The sequence below is a fragment of the Pristiophorus japonicus genome, chromosome 6 (genome assembly GCF_044704955.1).
Source record: "Pristiophorus japonicus isolate sPriJap1 chromosome 6, sPriJap1.hap1, whole genome shotgun sequence".
NCBI lineage: Eukaryota > Metazoa > Chordata > Chondrichthyes > Pristiophoridae > Pristiophorus > Pristiophorus japonicus.
Genome location: NC_091982.1, coordinates 236,065,885 through 236,078,576, shown reverse-complemented (window position 1 = coordinate 236,078,576; position 12,692 = coordinate 236,065,885). Strand labels below are relative to the sequence as shown.

The window sequence follows — 12,692 nt, the reverse complement described above, 5'->3', positions numbered from 1 at the left end:
GCCGGGAGCGCTCCCAGAGACGCCCGGTGGGGGGAGCGAGAGAGGGATTCTAAAAACAACACAGAAACATTCCCAAAACATCGGCCACACCACCACAACAAAAATCGCAAAAAAAATTAAAAGAAAAAAGAATCGCACTTACCTCAGGAGTCCATTACTCACCTCTTCGCCGACGGGATGGTTGGATCGCCCTGATTCCCCAGGCGGTCAGCACGAGTCGTGCTTTGTGGCGGGCGGGTCTGGCTGAAGTCAAAACTCGCGGCGGTGTCGCAACCAGGGGGGTGTTGCACACCCGCCGCCGCTCTACGCCACCGTAGAACCGGACCCGAGGATCACTGCGGGGCGCTGGAGGCCAACCGCTGGGCCAGAACACCTCACCGCCGCCGCCGCCATTGCCGCCGCTCCGGGGCAAAAAAGAGCAGAGATGCTCTGAAAATCCAAAAATTTACAGCACGGAAGGAGGCCATTTCGGCACATTGAGTCCGTGCTGGCCGACCAAGAGTTATCCGGCCTAATCCCACTTTCCAGCTCTTGGTCCGTAGCCCTGTAGGTTATGGCACTTCAAGTGCACATCCAAGTACTTTTTAAATGTGGTAAGGGTCTCTGCCTCTACCACCCTTTTAGGCAGTGAGTTCCAGGCCCCCACCACCCTCTGGGTGAAGAAATTTCCCCTCAAATCCCATCAAACCTCCTACCAATTACTTTAAATTTATGCCCACTGATTGTTGGCCCCTCTGCTAAGAGAACTAGGTCCTTCCTATCCACTCTATCCAGGCCCCTCATAATTTTATACACCTCAATACAGTCTCTCCTCAATCTCCTCTGTTCCAAAGAAAACAGACCCAGTCTATCCAATCTTTCCTCATAGCTAAAATTCTTCAGTCCAGGCAACATCCTCGTAAATCTGCTCTGTACCCTCTCTAGTGCAATCACATCTTTCCTGTAAAGTGGTGACCAGAACTGCACGCAATACTCTAGTTGCGGCCTAACTCGTTTTATACAGTTCAAGCATAACCTCCCTGCTCTTGTATTCTATGCCTCGGCTAATAAAGGCAAGTATTCCGTATGCCTTCTTAACCACCTTATCTACCTGTCCTGCTACCTTCAGGGATCTGTGGACATGAACTACATGGTCCCTCTGTTCGTCTACGCTTCTCAGTGTCCTACCAATTATTGTGCATTCCCTTGCCTTATTAGCCCTCCCCAAATGCATTACCTCACACTTGATCTCAATTGCAACATAAATGCGGACAGAAAGGAAAGAGTATGGGATTGGCAACATGGAAGAAGATGGATCTTACGTCGGTTCTTGATGCGGAGGATTTTGGCTTCCTTTTCCTGTTCTTGGTTTTTTTCTCCTCCTCCTGAGTGTTTTTGTTCTGATCGGCGATTTCGATCGGCTTCTTCTCAGAATCCAGGGAGACCGGTGTGGGGGGCTCCTCTTCATCCTCTGGCGGCAGTGGCAAAGGCTCCAGGTAGTAGCTTCGTGGCTTGGGCTTGGGGTGCGTGTGATACAACAGGAGATGATGTTGATCTTCATACTTGATAACTTTGCGATCAACACGCACTGTGCCAAACCAGGCCCAGGAAAGCGGAGCCGGATTCTTGTGTCCCTCAAATAAATCCCAGGGGTTGACCTTCTGCTTTGTGGACACCTGGAGACCCTAAAGCACAGAGCATGGATTGCCATTTAGATTAAAACATAAAGCAGCCTCAGTTAAAATGTGACAGCACAATACTTACATCGACACAGTGGCTATTGGGCCATCGGAGCTGTTCAAAGTGAAAACATGCTCTGAAATGGTAGGATATAGATTTGCGATTGCAGTTACCAACATGTGGAGGTCAATAAGGTACCATCACCCACAAAATCCCTCCCTGGACCATCAAGGAGTGACACTTACCCACAGAGTTTCCCAATATACCATCAGTGGTAAAGCCCATAAGGCCTCAGCAGGTTTATCCATTGACCCACACACACCAGGAAAATCTGAGGTTCAATCCCAGCCCTTGATAAGTTAGCTGATAGCAGCATGGTGCTACAATTAACCTGTGCGACATTGGCCGAAAGAGTGAAAGATCAACCAGGCTAGGAATGTGAAGTAAATGGACGGCGCGTATAGAGAGCTGGCGCAGATGTGATGAGCTGAATGGCCTCCTTGTGTGCTACGAAACTCTTATGACCTCAACTGGAATTGCATGTGCTCACCTTCAGGTAAGAGCAGGGTGACTGTGACACCCTCCCATGGCGGAATAGCCCCACAAAGCTACCACTATCATACATGGGCGAGGTACTGGAGAGCATGTGACATCCATGGTACCTGTACCTCTGGCAAGGAATCCATATCTTCGGGAGATGAAGGGAGAAAAACAGCAGAGCGAATAGGCAAGTAAATAAATATTAAAGGCCGAATGGCCTCCTTCTGCGCCGTAAATTTCAATGATTCTTAGCCACAGAGTTTCTCCCTGAACCACCACAGGTAGATGTTTATACGTACAATTAATCTCTATTTTATCATTGATATGGCCTTAACCACAAAGTTCCTATTGTTACTGTTGGCGACAGCATGTTTGTTGGACATTCCCATCTCTGCTATCTTAATGTAAAGATTAACCCATTTAAAATAAACAAGTTAACACCTGCAATAAAATAATGGAGACGGGAATACCAGAGTAAGTGTTGGTCTGATAATATCGTCACCTGCAGGGTGGACCTGCCATGACAGCCAAGGTAAGAAAGCCTTGCATTTATATAGCGCCTTTCACAACCTTGGGATGTCCCAAAGCGCTTTACAGCCAATGAAGCACTTTTTGAAGTGTAGTCACTGTTGTAATGTGGGAAACGCGGCAGCCAATTTGCGCACAGCAAGCTCCCACAAACAGCAATGCGATAATGACTGGATCATCTGTTTCAGCGGTGTTGGTTGAGGGATAAATTTTGGCCAGGATACCAAGGAGGCATCATAAGAACATAAGAAATAAGAGCAGGAGTAAGTCATTGGCCCTTCCAGCCTGTTCCACCATTCAATACAATCTCCTGCTCATCTTCAAAAAACTGCATGCATAAGAGAGGTTTCAGAGTGGAGATGCCATTGGATCAGTAACATCGCTAAAAGATGTGAGAAATAATGGCATAACTACGAACAATGGCTCACTACTTTACTCTCGTCACACAATACCTGCCTGTTTTTTGTCAATGGAGTCAAATCCCGCAATTTTGTTGCCTTTCGTGTCAATCAAAGATCCCATTGGCTCACAGGTAATGACATCACAGGTTTGTTTTGGTAACGGCAGCAGCTGTCGCACTTTGTCAATGCTTTCTGAATGTTTATCACCAAGTTCTTTCTGGCAGAAAAAGGAAAATAAAGAAAATCATGTTAGATGCCGTAATGTGTCGCTTGGGACCTGTTGTAAAAGATGCATCGCATAGCTTCAATGGGGAAGAGGTGACTGGCCTACAGTCTCTTCAAACTGTTTCTGTTCTCAACAGAGAGCTTTATAGTAACCAGAGATCCGATCATGCCCAACTCAAATTCATGGAATGAGTGGCCATATGGAGATGGACAGTATGATCTGCATCTTACTTATGGTGGGAGCTATCTCTGAGCTGGTGTTGAGCAGGTGTCATGTTTAAGGATTTCTGACTGTGCCACCACAAAGAGACCTTGGTGCAATGTATCTTTTGAGGCAGACTGAGCTCTTAAGAGATTTCATTTACCGGACAGCAGAGCTGGGAGAGGTAAATTAAGATCCAAACATGGTGTCTGAAACCAGCAAGCTGAAGGCAATGAAGGAAAGTTGAACATTCTGTAATCATTCGCATTCTTTGCTACCGTGCCAGCTCTGTTTATCTGAATTCAGCAGGCATCATAGCGGGGTACACTAACACAGTGATTATGTTACTGGATTAGTAATCCAGAGGCCTGGACTAATGATCCAGAGACATGAGTTCAAATCCCACCACGGCAGCTGGGGAGTTTAAAATCAGTTAATTAAATAAATCTGGAATAAAAAGCTAGTATCAGAAATGGTGACCGGATTGTTGTAAAAACCCATCTGGTTCACTAATGTCCTTAAGGGAAGGAAATCTGCCATCCTTACCCGGTCTGGCCTATGTGTGACTCCAGACCTACATCAATGTGGTTGACTCTTAACTTCTCTCTGAACTGGCCGAGCGAGCCACTCAGTTGTATAAGGTGGCACACCACCACCTTCTTGAGGGCAATTAGGGATGGGCAATAAACATTGGCCTTGCCAGGGACACCCACATCCTGTGAATGAAAATAAATTGTCAAGTTACGCTGGTGGTTGCACTTTTGGTTAGGGGGGGCAGTCAGTTCGACTGAAAGCTGACAGTGGGATCAGGCTGGCTGGTAAACAGAAGACAGGAGGGAGAGAAGGTTCTGCCCTGGGCTGAAGGTTAAAATCCAGGGGTTCGCTTTCCTAATGTCAGTAATTGCAAAGAAATGAGATCATTCTGAGAATACGAATAGGACAGTCCACCAATGTGGAACAGTGTGGCGTGTTCATTATTTGAGTTATGTATTGGAAGTAGAGTGGAATAAATTAGTTTTGATTATAACTATTTCTCTGTATGTTCACCTTCTTGTCAAACAAAGCAGCTTATCGATTCGTATCAGGCCTAGTCTCCGCAACAGTTTTCTCGGTCTGTCTTGGGAGAGATTGAAGAAGTACACATGCCAAAGATACAAATCTAGCTCGCAAGGGAGTATTATGGCAATGCCCCCAGGTTCTGCTATCACGCAAGCAGAGATAAGGCAGAGTGAGTCACCTCCCATAAAAGTAATATGCTCAGACTGCTTGCAGGAGCGACTGACAACCACTGAATGCTGTCCTGTTTCTGCAAAGATCATCCTAAAGCTACAGCCTTCCAATAATGGGCCACAGTCGCTAAACCATTTTATACGGGCCATGCAGGGGCTTTTGGGGCACTCGATGGTGGGAGCACGGACTTGTCCGTCAATCTTCCTCCTGTCTGCACTTTTCTTTTGCTTCTGACTGGTCAATCATGGCTCCCTTCAGCCCACGAGTAGCTGTGAGCAATGAGTGACAGTGTTGTCAGTCAGAAGTGAAACTGCTCTCAGGGTGTGAGAAAAGATAGTCATCACTGCTGTCAAATTGATAGAAATGAAAGGAACATAGTTGTTGAAATAATAATACCCATCACAGTTATGCCCTTGGTAAATGTACCTTGGCTGAATATAATCGTTGATCCCTCATCTACACAATATATCTTCTATGGGGTATGGCGAGAAAGCAGGAATGGGGTACTGAAGTTGCATGTTCAGCCATGAACTCATTGAACGGCGGTGTAGGCTAGAAGGGCCGAATGGCCTACTCCTGCACCTATTTTCTATGTTTCTATGTAAATCGCTTGAACAAACAGGAGTTTTTCCTCTCTCTATGCATCACAGACAAGCTTTAAAAAAAAACATTAATTTGAGGTAGTGCACTGGGAATATGTGGGATAGAACAGGACTAACAACTGCATGTGGGACTGAAAGCCCATATTTACTGAATACCTCGGTTTCAGAGAGTCTGAGATGACACAGGTTGGGTTAAAAGTTCAAGCAGCTTTTCTGATGAGCATGGATTGTAAATTGAAGTTTAGATCAAAGCAGAGAGTGTCTTCACAGGAAAGGAGATGCTAGATGTGAGTTATTCAGCTATATTCAAATGGGTCAATTTGGTCACTTGTGTGTTATAGTAATAAAATTCATGGCAAGAGTTGATTGTGGCAATAAACCAATTTCAGGAGGTTGAGTGCCTGGTTGTCAGTCTGTTAGTACAGGTATTTGTATGTACTTTTGATGTAACATGATTTATTGATGGAAGACAGGGGCCGATTTTCATCAAGGCCTCCGCCCGCCCAAGTGGTGCCCAAAGTGCCACCGAGATGCCGGACGGTACTTTGGGCGGGATATGCATCGCTGAGGTCCCTCGAAGGTCGGCGGGTGGCAAATGGAAGACCAATGCCGCCAATCTGGGTGGCAACGGCTGGGAGGTCTCATTCTCGGCGGCAGAACCGCTTGCCGCCCAAGTGCCGCCGAGGATGGAGTCGGGCCCATGGAGGGGCAAAGACCTGAAAAAAAAAATCAACAGTAAAAAAATAAAAAATCTATTGGAAGACCTTCAGGGGACCCCATCCAGGTAAGTCGCTGTTGAGAAAAAAAATGTAAAATGTTCACTTACCTTTTTTTCAGGTTCTTCAAACTTATCATCGGGGACAGACTAGCCTCCAGCCAGTGGTCCACCCCCGTTCTGCCGCCGAGTCCCACCTACTGCCGCCTGCAGGAATCTGGGAGCTCGGCGGGCGGGAGCTCAGTTGCACCAGTCGGCCGTCCGCTGAAAGTGGCACTGGGCTCTCCCCTCCCGCCTGCTCCAGGCCACCCCGAAAGTGGCACTGGGCGGCTCTTCAGGAGGAATGTCGGTGGCAGCGGGCGGTGAGTTGATGAATTTCGGCCCCATAGAGTTCAAAGACCTGATTTTGTATACGCGATGTGAGCGAACACTGTTTTAGCAGTGTCAAGCCCGTGTGGTGGCTGAACCACACGTTAAAAAAATCCATGCACAGGCATCTTCCACCCCCTCAACTGGAGTTCAGGACTGGAACATCGGGTCCTTCATTGAAACATCTGTGAACTCTCGTGGAAGCAAGTCATCCTCGTTCGAGGAACCTCCGCCGCCTATGAGCAGATACACTAGAATTGGAGTGTGTGTCTTAAGCAGAGACACTGGAAAACGGAACGCGTGTGTCTCATGAGCAGGGAGCATGCACTGGTTTTGTGAAGTGCATGTCTCAGTAACTTTCATACTGGTTTTTGTGTAGTTACGATCCTACCATTTACTACACCCAAGTGTGTATGTGTAACCTGACACTTAAAGCAACAAAACTAAAAAAAAACACAGGAAAGCAGTCCAGCACTTCATACCCACACCTCTTGGATCTCAATTAGGATGTCTGAAGGCACCAAGTGGAGAAGAGAGAGGGCCATTCAGGGAGTGAGTCCTTCCAAGACAGGCTCCAGCAACCCAATGCCAGAGAAGGCATTGGCAGCAACCTAGCAGCAAGCCCATTGAACTCTCTCTCAGCTGGAGAAGAGAGCTTACGGAAGAAAGAAGATATTATACTCTAAATTCAAAATGTTATATTTCCATTACTCAACTCTTTAAAATCTGCAACTGAATAAAAGTGCAAAGTTCATGAAGCCACATTAGATACTACTGATGTGCACACATGGTCTTGTAGCCAGACAGACATCTGGGAGAGTCATGCACACACACACACACACAAACACACACATACACACACACACACACACACTGCTCAGACAGCTACCGTGAAATCATGTACCTTGGGGCAGTCCAATAATGCATTTAGTAAGCACTGTGCAATAGTTTTCTAAATGTTCCTCTCTTTAATTTGGCCAGTGTAGTATTTTATGTGCCAATTTTGAGGTATGTCCTGTGCTTACAGGGAAGTAGACTGAAACGGGCCAAATACATTTCACGCAGCATATTCACAGCTGTTCGAAAAAGGAGGCTTTTACTGGATTTGTTTGGAGTGGATTCAAATCCCGGTCTTAGATGTCAAAGGACAGATTTGGAAGATAGATTTAAATGGTGGCACATTTAGCTGAGGATATGTGCTGGTGGGTTTCATAACAGCCAAGTCAACGTACTTGTTCATCTCAATAGTCAACATAGACCCAAGGCTTGAAATCCTCAAAACCAGCCAGAGCTAAAATACTTAGAAAATTGTAATGCAATAAGTATGTGCCTGTCAGTACTTCTTTATAAACTCTGATTGCAGATGTATGTAGCCCAGCTCAAAAACTTTCAAGCATAAATGAACAGTTTGCTCTCCAACATAAAAACAACAAAAAAACTGCTGGAAACTTTCAACAGGTCAGGCAGCATCTGCGCAGAAGGAAACGTAGGGATAACCTTTCGATGGCCTGACGAAAGGCCATCAACCTGGAACATTAACGCTACCTTCTCTCCCCACAGGTGCTTCGGACCAGAGTGTTTCCTGCATTTTCGGTTTATATTTCAGATTTACGGCATCTGCAGTATTTTGCATTCCCCCACTCCCTCTCTAAATGGTCACTCAATTTATGTAGTAAAGAAGCTATTTGACTCAGTACATCCATCCAGAAAGCCCCTGTACTCCTTCCATTGCAGCATCTTGTTTTTCCAGAAATGATTCCAGCGTTTTTACTTCCACTGTGCTGCTGGGTGTGCATTCCATGTGTTACTTTTGTGTTAGAACTTTAGTATTGCCACTAAATCTGATTTTTATTCATTTGAACCCATGTCCCCTTGCCCTACTCTTAACTTAGTTGCATATTTACCTATTCTGCACAGATTCCTATCTTGTACCCAGTACAATTTTCTATCTTATATAAGAGCACCACAGAGTCGCTTCCTTTAAAGGCGGAAAAGCCCAAGTCTCTCCAGCCATTCCGCAGACTTCTGGCGCAGGAGACCAACCACACGTCTCTTCTCTGCACTACCTCAAGCACTTTGTGTCCTGGTGACCAGAACTGGACATAGTACTCACATATAACAACAACAACTTGTATTTATATAGTGCCTTTAGCACAGTAAACATCCCAAGCCGCTTCACAGGAGCTTTATAAGGCAAAGATATTAGGGCAGATGAAGGTTTTAAGGAGCCTCTTAAAGGAGGAAAGAGAGGTAGAGAGGCGGAGAGGTTTAGGGAGGGAATTCCACAGCTTAGGCCTTGGCAGCTGAAGTCACGGCTATCAATGGTGGAGCGATTCAAATCAGGAATGCTCAAGAGGCTAGATATGGAGGCCAGAATATAGCCTAACTAGAGCACTGAAGAATTTGACATGACTTATATCCAGAATATAGCCGAACGAGACCAAAACTGAACACAATATTCCAGGTGAGGCCTCACCAAGGCCCTGCACAATTGCAGTAAGACCTCCCTGGTCCTATACTCAAATCCCCTAGCTATGAGGGCCAACATAGCTTTGCCTTCTTCACCACCTCTGCTGTACCTGCATGCCAACTTTCAATGACTGATGTACCATGACACCCAGGTCTCGTTGCACCTCTCCTTTTCCTAATCTGCCGCTATTCAGATAATATTCTGCCTTTGTGTTTTTGCCCCCAAAGTGGATAACCTCACATTTATCCACATTATACTGCATCTGCCATGCATTTGCCCACTCACCTAACCTGTCCAAGTCACCCTGCAGCCTCTTAGCATCCTCCTCACAGCTCACACCGCCACCCAGCTTAGTGTTATCTGCAAACTTGGAGATATTACACTTAATTTCTTCATCTAAATCATTGATGTATATTGTAAATAGCTGGGGTCCCAGCACTGAGCCCTGCGGCACCCCACTAGTCACTGCCTGCTATTCTGAAAAGGACCCGTTTATCCCGACTCTCTGCTTCCTGTCTGCCAACCAGTTCTCTATCCACGTCAGTACATTACCCCCAAGACCACGTGCTTTAATTTTGCACACCAATCTCTTGTGTGGGACCTTGTCAAAAGCCTTTTGAAAGTCCAAATACACCACATCCACTGGTTCTCCCTTGTCCACTCTACTGACTTGCTGACTTCCACCGATCCTGTCACTGCTTTCCAAATGCGCTGCTATTTCATCTTTAATAATTGATTTCAACATTTTCCCCACTACTGATGTCAGGCTAACCGGTCTATAATTGCCCATTTTCTCTCTCCTTCCTTTTTTAAAAAGTGGTGTTACATTAGCTATCCTCCAGTCCTTAGGAACTGATCCAGAGTCGATAGACTGTTGGAAAATGATCACCAATGCATCCACTATTTCTAGGGCCACTTCCTTAAGTACTCTGGGATGCAGATCATCAGACCCTGGGAATTTATCGGCCTTCAATTCCATCAATTTCCCTAACACAATTTCCTGACTAATAAGGATTTCCTTCAGTTCCTCCTTCTCACTAGATTCTCGGTTCCCTAGTATATCCGGAAGGTTATTTGTGACTTCTTTTGTGAAGACAGAACCAAAGTATTTGTTCAACTGGTCTGCCATTTCTTTGTTCCCCATTATAAAATCACCTGAATCTGACTCCTTTCTAAACCAATATGTAAAATGCCCAAAAATGGAGGATTCACTATTGGATCTAGTAATGGGGAGTGAGCCAGAGCAGATAAAAGTAAAACCAGGGGTACATCTAGGCAATAGCGACCATAATATAATATGCTTTAAGATAATAATTGAGAAGGACATAAATATGATGAAAACCAGGGTAATAGATTGGAGAAAAGCTGATCTTGAGGGGCTGAGAATAGAGCTTGGGAAAATAAAATGGGCAACAATATTGACAAAAAACAATGTAGAACAGCAATGGGAAACATTGAAAACGGTGTTCAACAGAGTACAGGAACAATATATTCCGCTAAAAGGAAATAACAAACTAAACATAAATGAGACCCCATGGATGAATAATTCCATAAGGGAACAATTGATGGTAAGGAAAGAGGCATACATTAAGTACATAGACTGCAGGAGAATGCATGATAAGGGAATGTACGAAAAGATTAGGAGATAATTTTAAAAACACAATTAGGAAGGCACAGAGGAACTATAAAATGTAATTATCAAGGAACATAAAACAAAATAGTTAAAAATATTTTACAGGCACATCAATAAAAAAGGACGGTTGGGATGGGAATAGGGCCATTAAGGGATAGACAGGACAATACCACAGGTAACGATAGAGAGATGGCAAAAATATTAAATAATTATTTTGCTTCTGTATTTACCAGGGAGATAGAACAGGTGGACATGCCATTGGATGATGAGATTAGTAATGAGATGAGGGCAGTTAAAATTAAAATAGGGGATATATTAAATAAACTAATCGAACACAAAGAGGATAAGACCCCTGGTCCAGATGGATTGCTTTCTTGCATTTTTAAATAATCTAGGGAAGAGATAACAGAGGCATTACTACACATATTTAATAATTCGTTAGAAAAAGGTGTAGTGCCAGAGGACTGATGGATAGCTAACGTAATACCTATATTTAAGAAGGGGGATAAAACATCTCCAGCGAATTATAGACCAGTCAGCTTAATATCGGTGGTAGGAAAAATAATGGAACCCCTGCTAAAGTAGAAAATAGAAGACCATCTAGAAACCAAAAATAACGAATAGTCAGCAGCGATTTCAAAAGGGAAAGTCTTGCTTGACCAACCTCATTGAATCTTTTGAAGAGGTAGCAGAGAGACAATGCAGTTGATGTAAGTTATCTAAATTTTTAAAAGGCCTTTGATAAGGTACCCCATAATAGACTGATGAACAAGGTCAGAGAATACGGAATCAGGGGACACGTAGCAGAATGGATCATTAGCTGGCTTCAAAACAGAAAGCAGAGAGTAGGGATGAAAGGTAGCTGTTCACAGTGGCAGAAAGTGAGTAGTGGTGTTCCACAAAGATCAGTGCGGGACCATTGTCATTCACAATTGACATTAATGATTTAGACTTTGGAATCAAAAACACAATTTCTAAATTTGCGGATGACCCTGAGTTGGGGGCGATAGTCAATACTGAGGAGGACTGCAACAAATTACAGGCGGACATTAATAAACTTGCAGAATGGGCATATAATTGGCAAATTAAGTTCAACATAGATAAGTGAGAGATATTACATTTTGATAGGAAAAATAGACACTTATTACTTGGTGGGTGCAAGTCTAGGTGGGGTAGAGAACAAAGGGATCTCGGAGTACAAATACACACATTAGTAAAAGTTGTGACACAGGTTAGCAAGGCCATAAAAACACAAACCAAGCATTAGGGTTTATTTCTAGAGGTTTGAATTGAAAGGTAGGGAAGCTATGCTAAATCTGTATCAAACCTTGGTTAGACCATACTTGGAGTACTGCGTACAGTTCTGGTTGCCATATTATAAAAAGGATATAGAGGCACTGGAGAGGGTGCAGAGAAGATTTACAAGGATGATACCAGAAATGCGAGGGTATACATATCAGGAAAGGATGAACAGGCTGGATCTCTTTTCTCTTGAAAAAAGGCGGCTGAGGGTTGACCTGAAATGAGGCTTTCGAGCTCGGCTATAATTAAAGGGTTAAGAATGAGTCTTGGGACTAAAAAGAGCTAAATAGGCTTTTGTAGTGGTCAGCTTTCCAAGTTGCTTTAAGGGCAGAATAGATAACGCTAAGATTAACATGTCGGAATGATTAACTGTTGCAAGCTGTGTAACCTGAGGACAATTGCAAATAGCCAAACTGTTGAACCACAGGAGGCCAGAGAGGCAGTTAAACAGGGCAAGGGGTCAGAGGTAACATGTTGGAGAAACTCCATCTGGTATGAGACAAAGGCAAATGATTGGTTAAATCCCTTTCGCGTCACACAATCAGCAATTGTGCACGCGATCTTTGGGCCAATTAAATGGCTTGGGGGGCTGTGCATGAGGCTGAAATGCATCATTAAGTGTATAAAAGATTGCTTGGAACTTTGTATCACCGGTGAAGCCTGGCTAGACAGAGCAGGCGGTCTCCCCACCGGTGCAAAATAAAGACTACTTGAATCTTCAAACCCAAACCTGGTGTTGAGTGTTTATTTTAAAAACTCCACTACAATTGGTGCAGTCGGCAGGATCTCAAGCGGATGGTGGATACCGGTGGATGG

General features: G+C 44.5%; 1 protein-coding gene across 1 annotated transcript in view; it reads right to left on the bottom strand.

Moving 5' to 3' along the window:
* LOC139266002 (mediator of RNA polymerase II transcription subunit 12-like protein) overlaps nucleotides 1-12,692 on the bottom strand; it is a 799,024-nt gene that overhangs the window by 133,282 nt on the left and 653,050 nt on the right. Inside the window, exons 35-36 of the mRNA XM_070883728.1 lie at nucleotides 3,184-3,345; nucleotides 1,302-1,664 (exon numbers count right to left, since the gene is read on the bottom strand). Of these exons, the coding sequence (XP_070739829.1) occupies nucleotides 1,302-1,664; nucleotides 3,184-3,345 (525 nt within the window). The remainder of the gene's footprint in view (nucleotides 1-1,301; nucleotides 1,665-3,183; nucleotides 3,346-12,692) is intronic.